General features: G+C 43.7%; 2 protein-coding genes and 1 long non-coding RNA gene across 4 annotated transcripts in view; 2 read left to right on the top strand and 1 right to left on the bottom strand.

Moving 5' to 3' along the window:
* The window catches only part of EIF2AK4 (eukaryotic translation initiation factor 2 alpha kinase 4), a 37,226-nt gene extending 36,309 nt beyond the window's left edge, over positions 1-917 (bottom strand). For both annotated transcript variants that reach the window (XR_015804464.1, XM_014869454.2), the window contains exon 1: positions 729-917. Coding sequence is in view for 1 of the 2 variants with exons in the window: in XM_014869454.2 (XP_014724940.2) it covers positions 729-881 (153 nt within the window). In the remaining variant the exon portion in view is untranslated. The remainder of the gene's footprint in view (positions 1-728) is intronic.
* A 4,725-nt stretch (positions 918-5,642) lies between these two features.
* Positions 5,643-16,839, top strand: part of GPR176 (G protein-coupled receptor 176) — a 33,054-nt gene continuing 21,857 nt past the window's right edge. Inside the window, exon 1 of the mRNA XM_014869219.2 lies at positions 5,643-6,567. Coding sequence (XP_014724705.1) covers positions 6,336-6,567 — 232 coding nt within the window. The 5' untranslated portion in view covers positions 5,643-6,335. The remainder of the gene's footprint in view (positions 6,568-16,839) is intronic.
* LOC148223326 (uncharacterized) lies at positions 6,577-13,930 on the top strand. The gene is made up of 2 exons (XR_015804463.1): positions 6,577-13,223; positions 13,754-13,930. It is a non-coding gene; the product is annotated as an uncharacterized LOC148223326 (long non-coding RNA).

Below are 16,839 nucleotides of genomic sequence, written 5' to 3' on the forward strand. Positions count from 1 at the left end.
AGTTCCTTCAAAAACTTTAAGTTCAAGTCTCTGGCACAAAATAAAGCAGAGGATATATCGTAGACATTCAAGACAAAAGAATGCAAAAGAAACAACAGTAAAAGCGAACTTATGGAACAGAACAGAGTGACCATTGTCTCCAGGTACAGGAAAACAGTATCATGGACATAGCTGGAAATACGAGTTTGACGTGGACACGAAAGACGAATGGAAGAGAGCAGTGAGTACCTGAGCATTAAGTAGCTGTAATTTTAAAACCCCAAACCTATAACAATGAAACCAAAAGTATTCTCTAGGAAATAGGTGCACTGTGATAAAACCACAGCTTATAATAACCATGCAAATATCACCATGCAAACCGACAAGATGAATTAATTGAGGAAGCATGTAATTAGTAGGTTAAGGAATGAATTAAGAGGCAATTTTAAAAAAGCCTGACGATTAATTAAAATGCAATTTATGAGCACAGCACTGATGACAGAGCGAGAACTTCCATTTCGAGGATTAATCGCAAAGGCGGCGGGTTGCAGGGCTGGGGAAAGGACCACGGGCGGGAGCCGCGACACGTCAGGCCAGGAAGACAGGGAGGACAAGGAGCGGCCCCAGCGAGGCAGCGCCAGCCGCATCCCCGCCGCCGGCCGGCCCCGCTCCGCACCGGCACCGGCACCGAGACCCGGCCCGGCCCGCTGCGCCTCCGCCCCGCGCGCTGTGCAGACCCCGCTCGCTACCTTCCAGGCCTGGCTCTGCCGCAGGTCCTGGAAGTCCTGCCCGTAAATGGACTCCAGCACTTGGAGCTCGTTCTCCTGCCGCAGCTGGTAGCTCTCCGGCGGCTCCGCGGCGAGCTCGGCCGGCAGCTGCCGCCCGCCGCCGGCCCGGGCCATGTCAGCGGCGCGGGCGCGCAGCGGCCATGGCGGGCCCCGCGCTGCCGGCCCGGCACTGGGGCACCGCCTCCGCCGCGGCGGGAGGAGGAGCCGGCACCGCCTGCGGCCCCCGGGCTCGCCCACAGAAACGCGTGGAGTCGGAATGGAACCGCAGGGACCGCCTGTGCAGCAGCCTGCTCCTCACGGGACTCCCCAAAAGCAAACAGTGTGACTGAGAGCGCTGCCCAACTCCCGGAGGCTTGGTGCCATGGCCACTTCCCTGGGAACCTGTGCCAGTGACCGTCTGTCCTCTGGGTGAAGAACCTTTTCTTACGTCCAGTCTGAATTCCCTCATGTGATAATTGATAAAAGATTCGTGTTAATCACAAAAGCATTGGGGTTTGTATAAACCAGAACACTAAGCTCTGAAGTGAAGTATGGACGCTAGATAAAGGAAATAATTCTGTTTAAAATCACCTTGTTATGGTTCATTATATTTCATTATATTATGTTATGTTATGTTTTCCAAATAAGTTGTATCAGCTACCAGCTTGCAAAATCAGCCTTCTCAATAGCCCTTCCTGCCTTTGTCCGATTAATGCTGCCTATCTCAAAAAACCAGACTTCCAGAACTTCTCTGATAGTTATCTACAAGGACCAGATGGCTATCTGTGACTGATTATTGCCTGGAGGCTTTGTGAATTTGTGTAAGGATGTTTATTTAACCACCACTGCTTATGACAACAAAAAAACCAAAAATTATTGATTACAACGAGAAACCACAGTATAAGAAGAGACTGCAAACCAAGGTTCAGTGGAGCATGGAGTGGGCGGTGACCCCTCACATTCCTCAGTGCACTGCTTGCTCTTTCTATATCAAAAAAAACCAATCTAAATTTTGCTGAATATCGAGACTTTTGTCTCTCATTTATAACACTCAGGATCTGCCTGCCGGTATATCTGCATTACAGAGATACACAGCAAAGACAGCTGGATACTGTGTAGATTTTTTAAAAATGACCTTGAGAAAGATTCACAGAAGGGAAAAAATAACCACGAATTTCAGAATAGAGCTGGGGCAGGATACAAGTTCCTGTGAAAACTGTAAAAAAGGATCCCACCGACAATTGCTGTAGAGAGTAACAGCAGGTGGAGGGCGAACAGTCTTTGGCTGAACTGCAAACAAAAAGTGAGGCCGGGTGTCCTTGGTGGGACCTGCCAGAGAGAGGCAGCTGGGGTTGTCAGGGGAGCAGCGACAAGCAGAGAGGAAAACGCGCTTTCCTACGGTCACTTCACATGGTAACTGCTGAAAAGGACTGCCACAAGATGGAGCCTTTAAAGTCTTGGGATCTTCATAAAGAAACCCCCCAAAAATTCATACATATGAGCTTATCTATTAATGAGTGAGTAATCCCCAGGCAAAGAAAAAATGTTACAGTAGTCTGCAGCTTGCTACCCTGCGCCCAGATATAGAAATGGAGTTTTGGTGACTGACTTTACTCCCTGACCTTTGAGTACAGACATTTTGTTACAGAAACCACTCATTTACACTACTGGTCGGTTTCTATAGCCCTCAATTTGACCTTCTGAAATTGAAAGCTTGTTCCATGGTTGCTTTATCTTTCCGACTCGAATTATGCCGTTAGTATCAAACGAAAACCAAGTGTTAAATTGTATCGCTGTTGTGACACTGGTCTCTGCTCTTTGCCATTCCTAGAACGTGTCTTTAGTGGCAGGGTCTTTATATCTCATCTGCTTTTTGGTGGGAAGTACGTGACCAAAGCTGTTTAGTGTTTATCTAGCAACAACAGAGACATCCTTTTGCTCAGCCAGCTATGACCCTGTAACCGATCACTGGAGTTTTCTCTCGTGCAGTTGGGTATGCTCATTATCAATTTGTATATAATAAATAAAAAGTTTCCCTGTGTTGAAGACTGGAAATAAAAGTGTCTTCATCTTCTCTCCCACACAAGGACACAGCAAGAATGGACAATTAGAAGATGTGATGCAGTAAGTAATTAAGAAATATCAGCACCATTTTCTTTATGGGTTTATACTTCCCAAGCATGTCGTGTGGGACACACAGCCCAGCACATGGGAAATTTCTCCCCTGTTACACTGTATAGCAGTGGGTAGGCCAGATAACAATATGCCTTTTAAAGCTGCCCGACTTTCCTCTACTTTGTGACTGACAAAATTTTAACCAATTAAGTTGAAATGTTCTAGACTAGACGTCTACCTCAAGCTATTTTTCCCCCCTTAATTACTTCTATAATGATTCATTGTTTCTAAGAAGGAAGCCAGAGGAAAATAACATAATCATAGAAACATTCTGAGAATTTATTTTTAAAAATCTTATACTCCAGCAGGAGTGCAAAAATTTGATGAGGAGGAGGAGACAACCTTTTTTCAGTGCTGTGGCTTTGCTAGCTAACCTTGTGAAAATTTGCATGAACTAAACCAAATTTACTGCGGGGACTATTCACATTCTCAGCACAGATTTACTGGAATACAATGAACATCTGCCCCCAAAATGTGCCAGACTGCATCTGGATAGAAGCTTCCCTTCCAAATTTTAAGACAATATTTAAAACTGTCCTACAGCATTAAAATTTAATTCTAGCAGATAAAATTTAATTGAGTTGTGAGAATGTGCTTTCACTTCCCTATGTTCATGGTGAGGGGAAGTCAGTCTTCCTACGTAAAGTGCAGGAGAGAGGGAAAAGGTTCTGAGTGTTAAGAGTAAGAAATTTGGCAGAAAATAAAACCTCTTGCATTCCAGCTGGTCTCCAGAAACCAGAGGGCCTATGTGCAGCTGGGCTTATTCTGATTATAATCTTTATATGTCTGGTCATGTTCAATGGGAACTTCCATGAGCACAGATTCAAAATAATGTGATTTATTGAAACAACAGAAATAAAAAGTCAGAATACATGCACTAGCTGTGATAGAGCTCTAATGATAACATTGTGTTATTTGGGTAACAATAATAATAGCAGGTAGATGCTTACCAAGACAGCATCTCCACTTGGAAGGAGGGAGAGGAGAGTAGCCTGAGAACTCTCTCTAAAGTCTTTCAGGGTCTTTCTTCCAACAGGTCTGCCCTCCTTACATACAGCACAATTTGATCAGTCTGATCCTCCTCCTTCTACATACCTATAGCATGGTCTAAGCAGAGTGTTGAGTAATACAGTAATTTATGTGGTAACATGTACTTCATTAGGCTTATTAGCATATGCAGGTGTGAACATTTTAATATTTAAATGACTTTTAATTAGGCAAATATTTCTGTTTCAGCCACAGTGTCCTTCAAAGTTCCAGTCTTTTTTCTGTTCCATTCCTAAGTCAAACCCAGACCATCCTATGTCCAAAGGACCTCTTCCTTTAGCCAGCTCAGTCTTTCTTGGCTATGGAGATCTGTGCAAAGACTACACAGAGGGTACACAGTGTGGGCTGTAGATAGTAAGTATTAGCTCTCACCTGGCTCCTTGGTCATCATTCCATACCAATGGAGGAGCTGAAGAAAGGAATGGCTGTGTGAGGAAAGGCACCTTGCAAGTGGCTGGGAGGTGAAGGGGCTGAGGTCGGGCTCTAGTTACAGATATTGGCCACAAGAATGCTGGAGGCCAAAAGGAAGAAGAAGCCTGTTCAGGTGTCTCAAGAAAGGAAAGATGAGGGGAAAGCATGGTGAAAGCTGCTGATTATTGCCTGGTAAAATGGGGGAAAATGGGACTGGGTGGACAAAGTGAATGAGTTATGAATGAGAGGAAAAGGTAGGAGGGTGCATGAATCTGAGGCCACAATCAGAGTGAGTCAGAGACATGAATTACTAGAAAAGAGGCTGGGGCAATGAACTCCCAGAGGAATGAAAGGAGGCTGTAAATGGCTTAGTGCAAACACATGGAGGTACAAGCAGAGGCTTGGCCAACAGCCTCCAGGACTGTGGTGGGATGGGACAATGGCAGTCCCCTATCCCCGTGGTCAGCAAATGTCTTTGAACCCACGGCACAGCAGCTAGCTCGGTCCTGGATCACCGAAGTTCACACCGCAGGAGACTGGGCGAATGTCACTGGGACACATCTCATGGGCATCGGGTCCCTGAGGAAGCCTTGCTGTGCAGGAGCTGAGCACATGGATGGCTCCTCTTCCCGGGGCATTCCCAGACTGTCGGCCAGTGGCTGAAAAAACCTTTTTGGCTTATTTTTTAACTAGCACCCCCCAGCGTCTCCAAATTAAAGGCAAATGTGTACCCACTTATATGGATGAACACCATGCGTACAATCAATGCCCGAACTTATTACGAAGAGCTTTTCTGGAAAAGTATACATTTAGAAAAATATTTATTTTAACAAGTAACATGCGTATCTGTAACCCAGCACCGTCTCCTGAAAGTCTGTCATCAGAATTAGGAACCTGTTTTAAAACACCGCTGTAAAACGCGCCCGCCCGCTCCCGCAGCCCCCGAGCGAAATGGCGGCGCCGCCGAGCGCCGCGGCCGCGCTTATGTGATGGCGGCGCGCCCGCCCTCGGGAGCGCGGGGCCGGCGGCTCCTGCCCCGGCCCGGCCCGGGATCCCCGCGGGGTTTGGCAGTGCGGGTCCGCAGCGGCTCGGCGCCGTGGGAGCACGAAGGAGCAGCGGTGTCGCTGCCAGCCGCGCTCAGTGCGGGGCGCGCAGGGATCGTCCGGAGCCGCCTCGGTTCAGCGGCCGCTCGGGCGCCCCCCGCCTGGCGAGTCAAGCCCCAGCTCATTTTCCCCGAGAAATAGCGGGAGCGCAGGGCACACACTGAGCACACACTTGGCCTCTCTGGACGCTTGTAAGGGTCTTGGCAGCGTCCAGCGCCGAGCAGGGCCGGGAGGGAGATGGGAGGGAGCTGTGTCTCCCCGCGGGTGAGCGGGCAGCAGCAGAGGAGAGAGCGGGAGCAGATGTGCCGCGGGGAAAGCCGTGCTTTTCCTTTCTCAGGGCTGTGACCAAAGCCAGAGCCAACGCTGAGAGCGGAGCGAGGGGACAGAGTTCGTGTCCCCCCACTTTTGCAGGCCGGTTTGGCTGTGCTCTGAGCCCGTGGCCGTGCCAGCGTGTGCGACCCTCGGCAGCCGTGGGAAGGAAGATGAGCCGCGGTGTGGGGTGTGATTCCGGGGACCGTGATTTCTTCTCTCTCGCTTATTGCGGTAAAACATGCTGAGGAGGAGACCTGTGGCGGTGTGAAGCAAAAACTATGGCAAAGCTGAGCGGAAGGAGAAGCCTGGCTTATTTTCTGCTTTTGTTTACTGGCTGTCATGACTTACAAGGTGAAAACGCGAACAGCCAGCCCTGCTTCTCGGGACGCAGGAATGTGGTGAAGATGCCTCCCAGAGGCAGAGACCGGGCTTTATCTTCAGAAGCGTCTTTTTGCCTGTGGGCTCCGTTCATTCACTAAAGGCAAAGGCTGGACAGCCTGTGTTTTTATTAGGTGGCAGCAAGGAAGGCGGGAACTTCGCCATGGGGTACGACAGAAGCTGGGTGTTGATGAATGAAAGCGACCATGCCCCGTCCCAGGCTGTCACCAGCGCCCTGGAGATGGGGAACAATTCCTCGGCCGGGCAGGCGGTGTGGCAGGGCGGGAATGTCAGCGAGGCGGGCGCCGCGGAGGGCGAGGAGCACGGCGAGGAGCAGAGCTACCGACACTTCACCACCACCGTGCAGGTTGTCATCTTCGTGGGCTCCTTGCTGGGTGAGTGGGAGCTGCTGGAGTTCTCTGATTATTTATTTTTTAATCCATCCTTGCGGTCAGGGACTGCAGACCAAAAGGTAACTGGCATCATTGGTTGCCTTCGTGACTCTTTCTTACTGCATTTCTGGTCCTCAGGTGTATGATTTCAAGTTCCTTGTGGGTTTTGATGTGTAAAAGCTGTTGCTATTAAATGAATTCATGGATGAGAACTTATACATTGGATGCATGTATTACTTAGTAAGCTTTTCTACCAGAATTTAAACGGGCAAAAATGGAATAGGTTGATGACATGCTTATTTTCAGCTGCAGTGGGATCTGTTCTCTTTAACATAAAAAAGGGCATGGAATGTTTTAAACAAGTTTTGCTGAATTTCTGTTTCACTCTGCAGTAATTTGATATTTGTGTCCCGCAGATTTTAAATAAATCCTTTAGAAGTACTTTATATTGTAAATATGTATAGCCATGTGCATTCTTGCCTACTTATTACTCTTACAGTAGGAATATGGATTAGATATGTCGTAGTAAGGTATTGCTATATAATTTTACAAACGTGTGTACATTTGCTTTCTTGATGCTTATACCAAATTGTTTTGTTAGGAATGTGTGTGCATTTCTTGGCAAAAAAAAACCAAACCCACAAAAACAAACAAACAAATGAAAACAAGGCAAAAAAAGCCTTATGGTGAGTCAGTTAGCACTGTTTGGGAGATAAATAAGCTGGATTTCAGTAAAATGTCACTACTATCTCAATCATTCAAGGCTTTACACACAGGGCTTGAGTGACAAAACGTCCAGCTTTCCTAAGGGAGTTCTGCAGGAATTTGCTGATGGTCATTGGCTCATTTTGTCAAGGATTTGTTTCAGATTTTCCTGATCTTGAGTACCGCTAAAGTCCATTTTTGTGGTCATGGTGTAAATATCTATGTCCTTTTGGTAATATTTAATATCACTTATATAATTTCTAAGAAGATGGTAAGCATAGCCATGGAACAGTGTTGAGTCCCAGTCAACAATGCACTATACTGGCTATTACTGTAAATTACTGAGTCTTTTGGCATCAATTATTCCTCTGTGCAGTGGGGATAATCCTCATGGTTCTTGCTTTTTTCTTTCTTGGCACATAGTGTGCAGAAAGGATACTTTTAATATCATAGGTACTCTGGTTTTTTTCTGTGTGTTGGATAGTACCTGGCACAAAACAATAGCCAGCGAACAGTGTCTTAAAATAACAAGACTAGATGAGAAAAGTCAGAATTTTAATTCCTTCTTTTTTGAGTTTTGTACCTTATAAAGAATAAATTTGAGTCATGTGTCCAGATTTAGTTTCATGAGCATAGATCCTCCAAAATTACTTGAAGAAGAAAACAGACATAATTATCACGTAATCATTCCTTTAGCAACTAAGAGCTTTTAAAAACCAACCAACCAACCAACCAACTGTGATTTGTTTCCAAGAGATGGACTGAGAAAACATTTCAACATATCACATTTATTTGCTTTATTTTTATTTTTATTTATTTGCTGATTGGATGGCTGGGATGCTGACGAAACTTCCAGATCAATAACTTTTCCAGGCCTATCAAGGAGCTAAACAGGGGAAGAAATAATATTTTTTTTTAAATTATGAAAATGCACTAGTCCAATGACAAATGTTAGCAGTGGGCCTCGTGCATTTGCAGTGATGGAAACCAATTTTAACTATTTTTTTGAAACAATCTTCGCTTCTATTCTCTCTGTGTTCCTGAAGTGCTAATTTAAAACAGTTATGATACACACTCTCATAACAGTTGAAAACTTTGGAATCTTTTAACATATCTTCTCATGTCAACCCAATGAATGTACTACTATTCTTTACTGAATGGAAAGAAAGCCACATCTCATATGTGGCAGAAGTTTTGCATGTTCACATGCTGAACAGTATCTCTGCATCAGCAAGAGATAACTGGATATTTACCTCACATTAATGCTGGCAGAAACACTGTTAATTAAGTTACAATTTATCTTATGCCATCATCCTTAGAGCATGAGTGGCATCCAGCTCTTTTCTCCATCAGGTGAGCCCCTCAGTTAAGCTGCAGAATAGCAGTTCCTTGTTCTAGTGACTCCCAGGTTCCTCTTTGCCTTTCAGTAGGTGGATAAGACTATCTTTCTCCCTGAAGCCTGAGATGGGGTCAATGTCCTCAGGGGTAGGATGTGTGGGTTTGAATCCTTTCTGGTTTGGGTGGATGTGTAACTTGTGCATTTCACATCATCAGTGCATGCCCAAGGCACTTTGCTGCTGATAAAATAGCATTACCCTTTTAAAGGAAGAAATTCCTTTTAGTTTCAGCTTGAAATGGAACAAAGCTATATTATTCAGTCTTGATAATGATTACAGGGGTCTGACATTAGCAGGAGTCTACAGCATGGAGAGGTCCAGGTCCTGCAAGAGGGAAGAATCACAGTTGGTGTTGTGAATTTAATTTAGGTACCTGCTGCACAGAAGAATTTGTCAGCTGTGAGAGAGATGCATGTTATGGTTTTATTTTCTCCCATTTCAGACCTCTGAGACCTGTGGGAAGACTTGGAACACTAGGATAAATTCTTGTGTTAGTTCTCACTGTGATATGACAAAACAGTGCTGTCTTGTTTCGTTATACCTGCTGAAGGCAAGAAAGTAAAAAAAAATTTTTTCTTTGTTTTAAGCTTGGGATGACATAGGGCTCCTTTTCTAAGGGAGTAAATTTTTCATAGCTTTCTTTTTATCAAAGAAGATTCTTGAGATCAGTTTTGCAGTGAATATAGGAGTACAGCAATGCTGATCTGCAAAGTATATTTTCATCTTGCCATTAGAAGGAATCAGTCTGCAGAGACTAATTATTACTTTAGCTTTGAAAGAAGAAATAGAGTGTATTAATTCTGAGTTTTGGTGGGGAGAGGTTGCCAGAGGTGGCTGAAGCCACTTTCAGTTGAGTGTGAGCAGTGGGATGAGATCTTGGAAATGAAGAGGGTCTCCAAAGAACTCTTGGAACCAGTATGCACAGTGAGCTTAGTTTGAAAGGGAGATCAAAATGATGGGTGAAATGCAGTGGACAATAGCACCTGCTCAGGGGAAGGGAAAGGAAGACCAGAAATAACTATTTTGAAGCAGATGAGGATGTGGGCTCTCTCACTCTGAACATGGGTTTTCCCACAGTTTACTTACTTGCATGTAAAGTCACAGCAGTTAAATGGAGGAGCTCAATGAGTTGTGCTTTTACTGACAGGTGTAAATGAATGCTCATGACATGTTAGGTTTAGGTAAGATTATATACCATTGTAGAATTGTAGGATAGAATCACAGAAGTGTTTGGGTTGTAAGGGACCTTAAAGATCATCTTGTTCCAGCACCCCTGCCATGAGCAGGGACACCTTTCATTAGACCAGGCTGCTCAGAGCCCCATCCAACCTGGCCTTGAACACTTCCAGGGGTGGGGAATCCACAACTTCCCTGGGCCTCCTGTTCCAGTGTCTCACCACCCTCACAGTTTATTTTTCCATATATCTAATTTCAATTTGCCCTTTTCGTGGTTTGTGGTTTCTGTTCTTTTTATATTTCCAAGGTCTGAGAATCAACATTTGTTCCTGAGTCTCTTTGAATATGTTCACAATTTTTATGTTGGATAAAACTGAATTTCTTCTCTAAAAATAATTATTGTTGGTCGTTCAGGAAAAAAAATCCACAGACACAAAATTGATGCAAATTATGAGAAGAAAGAGATGTCCTCAGTGCTAATGTCCACTCCCCAGATTGAATATGCATCTTACTTTCAGTGCATTTTTTACTAACTGTATCCCACATAATCCCAAATTCTGGAAACTTTCCCAGACCTTTTAGATCAGTGCCTTATTTAAAGTTTGGGAATCTAGGCTCTATGTTACTTGCTTTTTTGTCTTCCTTAATATGTCCTGTACAGAAGGAAATTTAACTGGAAAGGCTGAGGATGCTCTGCTAAAGTTTCAACTCTATTTTAGTTGTTACAGCACTTTTTGGAAAGCCATGGGTTAGATTGGTTACCTCCTGGTTTCTAGCCACGCTTTGAAGGAAAATTATATGCTTTGAAAGAGGCATCCCATATCACAGTGCAAAGTGAACCCTGCTGCCTTCCCAGTGTCTTGCAGAGCAGGCTTTCCCCCTTTCCCCTTTTCATCCAGATTTCCCAGTAAAAAATACTGCAGATATATGACTCCAGGCTAGACTGAGAGAATTTTTAAAGAATGAGGGTCATGTCTGCAAGAGCTCCAGCCAAAATTTATAGCTGTGCCCACAAAAAGGGTAGAGTCATCTGAGGGGAAGGAACAAAAAGGTTTGGGGATGGAAATTATGATGTTTTGTTTCACTGGTATCACACTTATAAGAAGTGTCTTAGATGAAATCTTCTAAACCAGGCACTTTGCATGGATTAACTTAGTTGTTGATTAGCTGAAATAAAGTTTGGCAAAGCAAAAAGTGACTGAAAAACAAGCATAAAAAGAAGCATGAGGCACATGATGATATGAGTGGTGGTTGCATGTAATACTAATTGCATACTATTAACATATTGCAGTATCACAACATTATAGTAATGATTTTCCTCTGTGATTTTGTATGGGCGGTTCTAAGCCTCAGGAGTCATGGACTGTGCTGCAGTGAAGCTCAGTTCAGGATGCACCTTGGTAAAGTCTGCCTGGAATAAATATTATACTTTTGTTTTTTATGTGTGTTCAGTAGAACTTCTAAGCAATTCTCTTTGGAAGAAAAATTGAATTTGAGGAAAGGATGAAGAAGAGGGGTTGTGAGAGTGCTGGGGCCCCTGTTGCCATGGAGACCTCTCTTCTCCCCGAGCTTCTGCAGAGGCACCTTGTCTGGCTTGGGCTGAGGGGCCCTTCAGGTAGCACTGCTACTGCCTTTTAGAAGAGAGCCTTTGGGAAAACAGCCTTTTACTTAGCCTGGAGGTGTGAGATGCATGATTTATACCTGAAATGCACGTGCCTGATGCTGTGGGGATACTGTGTGATGAAGAGCTCCTCAGACCCGTGTTGGAGGTTTAACCAATGTCTCTAAAGATCATGGGTGCCAAGGATGTTAAACCGACCCCCGTTTATCCTAGAATCACAGAATACTCTGAGTTGGAAGGGACCCACAAGGATCATCGAGTCTGATTCCTCGTCCTACACATGACAGCCCCAAGAATTACACCATGAGCCCAAGAGTATTGTCCAAATGCTTCCTGAAGTCTGCTGCTGTGTCCACATCCCTGGGGAGCCTGTTCCAGTGTCCAGCCACCCTCTGGATGGAAAGCCTTTTCCTGATATTCAGCCTACACCTTCCCTGACATAGCTTCAGGCCATTCCCTCAGATCCTGTCACTAGTAATCACAGAGAAGAGATCAGTGCCTGCTCTCTGCCTCCCCTCGTGAGGAAGTTGTAGACTGCTACTATTTAGGGAGAAACTGATTCATACCAGTCATTTTACTGTCAGTGCGCCCCATGTGAACACTGTAATGAGAGCTATGAACCACAGCTCTTTAACTAAGTGACTGGATTTTGCTTTTTATTGTGAGTTACAGTTGCTGAAACGCCTGCTGGTGTGTATCACTCGACTGTTTTGAACTTCAGTGAAAATCTAGATACAAGATTTTGTATTGATGTTATGGGCAGCAGCTAGCACAGGCATGAATGAACCCACGCACTTAGCAAGAATTTTAAATAGTGCTAGTTCTGTTACAGATTTCATTTATTGGCTTGCTATTAGGTGGGCATCATGAGCTCTTAAATGAAGGTTTTATTCTATTTTGTTAATCTTTAATTAATTTCTTATTTGTGTGATATTGGAAGAAGTGAGTTTGCCACCTCGGAACAATTTTCAAGATCTAGGAAATTGTATATGTCTCCACAAAAGGTGCTGGCTGTGCTGCTAAATCCTATAGGCCAGTAGAGGTGTTCCTTCTGCAGCTCCATGACCTCAGAATGAGCAATAGCAAGGCTGAGCACACATTCCCAAGAGGCACACATGCACACAATACATCTATGCCTATTATCCATGAGCACCCACACAGACTGACACAGAAAGGAAATGCAGCATTCAGGCAGACACAAGGAGTATCAATGGCCTCGTCCTCTCCTCTCTGGCTGCTCAGGATGAAAGCCCATTGGTGTAAAATATATAAGTATACAGCTATATCAGCCAATATGGATCACTCTGTAGTAGCTGGTCCTAGACTCCCAGTCTACCCAGTAGCTGGCCTGGGATCCCTTTGTCTCCCAGTTGCCTCACACACAGACACACAGATGTAGATGGCTCTCTCCAGTAGGTGGGTTGGAGCTCCTGGTCCTCTGCTGGCCAACCTTCAGGGCCCTCTAGTCCCCTGTGGTTACCTGGATCACACCTATGGCCACACCAACACTTCCCTCCTGAGCGTCTCCTACTTGCTGGCTAGTCTGGCTTGATGTTGAGCTGTGATCACACACTGACACACACCCACCCACACAAATGCTCACTCTCTGTGTCTCCAGACATTGCCATCCTGATGCATCAGCCCTGATGTGCCATGGTATTTCCCCAGCTACTGCACTTGGGTTTCTCTTTGCTCACAGGTCCGTGGAGGAGAGAGCCCCTCACCCATGAGAAGAGCTGGAAATGGAGTTTAATGAGAAGGTGGGACAGACTGTGCTGATCAGGTGCAGAGTGTGGCCAGACCAGTGTATGAACCAAATGACAAAAAATAGATACATTTTATCTCATTTTCCCTCTGATCTCCCACACTTTGTTCCTACCCAAACCACCATGGCTGGATACCTGGGGCTTGAACTGTAAGACAAGCCACCACAGTGGGAACCTGAGATAAGATAAAGAGACAAGATAAGATACTATTGTCCAGATGTTATCTTAGACCTAAGGGCATGTTAAGAAATCTTGGGGAGAAGAATCTATCATTAGTAATGGAGACAAATAATGCTGGATTTACAAGCCACAAGGAAAGCCAATTCAGCAACTGTGCTGAAATCAGCTCAGATTCCCTAAAAGGTAATTCTGGCAGGGGCATGTTGCAACCACCAGCCCATCAGCTCAAAAGAAGAGAAGGAATAAGCATGTGGATTTATTAATCTTAGAGGTGAGGAAATAATTTAGCCTACAGAAATATGAGAATTGTGTAGTCAATGAGCATTAACTCCTTTGTTTGCTAGGATGTATAAACAGGGAAAAGTTTTGAACTACCTTGGAACCCTCACCACTGAGAAGCACCAACAGAATATCACTGGAACCATGGGTGGTGACTATTTTCTGCTGGATTTCTCCACTGCCCTCACTCCTTTTTTTATTTCTTTCTATCTCAGATTCATCATTAAATAAAATCTGTATTATCCACTTTGGCATATGGTCTCATTTTCTGGGGAGGGTTTGGGGCGGGGCTCCTTTCTCTGAGTGGGATTTTGAGGTTCCTACACTTGCTGTCTCTCTGCTCCTTCATCTGCATGGAGGTAAGCCTGTGATCATATTTCCTAATATATGCTACAAACCACTTCTTTTTGATATTTGGTTAAGTTGAGGCTCTGAGATCACATAGGAGATGTATACTAGTGGGAATCTCAACGTGAAGTGCTTTGTGGAGAAAAAATTTGATTTTATATAAATCATGTATATATTTAAGGAAAAACATCCATATTACCAAAGTAATGTTTTGTTTTCTTGTTGTACTTGTTTTTGATCCCTGCACCCAACTGGCTCCTCACAGAATTTGTAAATTACTCTAAATCACCTTGGGTGTCCAGTATGGGTGGTCACTGGGGCAATAGCTAAACTGGATGCCCAAAGACTTGGGATTTCTCCATGTTATGTTTCCTATACTTGCTGTCTCAATATCCAATGAGGAAAGAGTTGTGAAAATATTTTGATAGTGGGGTAGGTACTGCTAGAAAGTTTGCAAATGGCAGAAATACTAGTGAAACAATTATTGTATTGTACCTTCTTTCATCTCACTGCTGATTAAATGCTCTCCCTGCAGGAAATACAGCTTCTTGTTTTCTGAACAGTACTGTTACATGTAAGCCTTTTTTATTTTTAGCATCTTTAAATTAGATTTAGCAGCTGGAAGCAGGGAGAAGTACTGGTGCCTTGTAGTCAGCCAGCTTCCATAGAAACATTGCAATAAGGAAAATATCCTGGACTGGAAGGCTGGTTGAATAAGAAATTGTGTAACCTCTCATGATAAGGCATGATTTTAGCCAGACAATGCAAATGGAAATTATGGTAGTAATGAAAGCAGTAGTGAAGCTGAAATGGTGATGGCAGGGAGAGCTCTAATTGTCTTATTCTCTGCTCATGGTCTTGCTGTCATTGGTGATTGCTGGGAGACTGCTGCCTTTTAAAATTGCTTATTAATTATGATATTCAATGCTGTAATTGACATTCCTTTCCATCATGACTAGTCTGGCATCCTGGCAAATACAGTCCTTCCTTCTGTTCTGACAGTTCTCTTGGAAGGGGAGAAAAAACCTGTAGTTGTTTGGGAGACAGAGACTATTTTTAGTCTGCTTTTTTCTACCACCTTTGACTTATTTTCTTGTCTGTCAAAGCAATTCCATACAAAAACTCATGAATTTCTTCCAGAAGAATGATAAATTACAAAGTGATCTTGCTTCTTGTGTAACCTCTTATATCTTTGTCCACGAGCCTTGTGTCACTTCACGTTTCCAGACCCCAGCAGGCCTTACTTTTGTTGTACCTATATTTTGTGTGGCACAACTGGATAATTTTTTGATACCATAGAACAAACAAAAGAGTCAGTCATAAAAGGGACTAAAACACATTTTCTTCTGCTATTGCCTGAATTAATTGGAACAAGTGGAAAACACTGAGGTAGGGTGGTTTTCCTTTTTTGTTTCAGTTTAATATCTGTAATTTTTAGGAGTATCTAGAACAAAAAAAGTTGTCTGTTTTGCCTTTTCCATTTGTGGTATTAGGCTGTTTATTTCCCATTTCCTTTTCAGAGGAGCATTAGCTACAATCCCTTTGGATTGTGTCAGTCTGAGTTAGGGACTTCTCTGGCCCTGAGCAAGTAATCACATATATTGTGCTCTGGCCAGTAGCATTGTTTCTTTCTGGAATTTGGCTGGCACACTGAGCCATGTTTGTTTTAAAAAGTTTTATTGGTTTAGCTTGTCTTTTGCTTCAGTGACTAAGATTGCTGTCCCCGTGGTCTGTTGTAGGATGGTGCCTTTGTAAGGTGTTAGCAGTGAAATAAGATGTAGTTGCTTGGCAAACGCCTGGAGTAGGCTCAGCAAACTCCCACGTAGCCAAAGCACATGGCCATCAAAGGAAGCAGGTCAGTCCCAAACTCACCAGTCTTGCTTGGCCTTCCCCCTGCTCCTGTCTTTCCTCACCAAACAGATGTGCCACATGCCCTGTTTGATTGCCCTTTGTTTGCTACGTGTACTCCCTCTTCAGAGAGACAAGCATTCTTCCTGTTTTGTTTGGTATGCACAGATACCCTGTGATGGCTGGACACAGCACCCATCCTTTTTTTCTTTTTTTTTCATATATTGTATCTTCATCTTGCCTAAGTTAAGTCTGGGAAACTACCTATATGTGGACAGTAACACTGTGTATGACTGCTAATAATCAGGAAATGATGTTGCCACATATACTGTTCTCTGACATATCCATGGGTTTTTTGAGTCCATATTTTAAAAGATAGAGGCTTATTTTGCCCACATAAACATTGATGCATTCATAGAGAATGGGGACATTGCAAGGAACATCATGTACAGGTCATCAGAATTACTATTATACTTACAGAAAAAGCTTCAGAACTCAATAGTGTATTACAGAATGTTCTTTTACTTCACTTATAAAAATTGTTATCTATTATCCTTATTTTCATCCACTGCAGTTCTCTAGTGTTCATGTGAGACTTGGCTAAGTATTCTATTAAGTAATCAGTGTTCTATGTCTGCTGTTTAATTTGAAAAAAATAATAAATTGTCACCACACTAAAATTTTTCTGGCTTTAACAAGCCTCTGTAATAGGCCAACAAAGAAGTCCTTTTGTTTTATTTGTTCTTTAAAACACAGTCAGTAGAAGCAGAGGCATACTAAAGTCCAGAGTGCAAAGCAAAGAGTAAAAGAAGCTAGAGTATGTGAAGGTAGTAGAAGGTGCAATGATTGTGATGCACACAGAGATTCATACAGCTCAAGTCCTTCAAAATTATGAGTGAGTTTTGGCTGTCTGTCCTGAGAAGCCATACAGATGGATGGTCACCATCTGCTGAGT

The sequence above is a fragment of the Sturnus vulgaris genome, chromosome 6 (assembly GCF_052056855.1).
Source record: "Sturnus vulgaris isolate bStuVul1 chromosome 6, bStuVul1.hap1, whole genome shotgun sequence".
In the NCBI taxonomy this organism is placed as follows: domain Eukaryota; kingdom Metazoa; phylum Chordata; class Aves; order Passeriformes; family Sturnidae; genus Sturnus; species Sturnus vulgaris.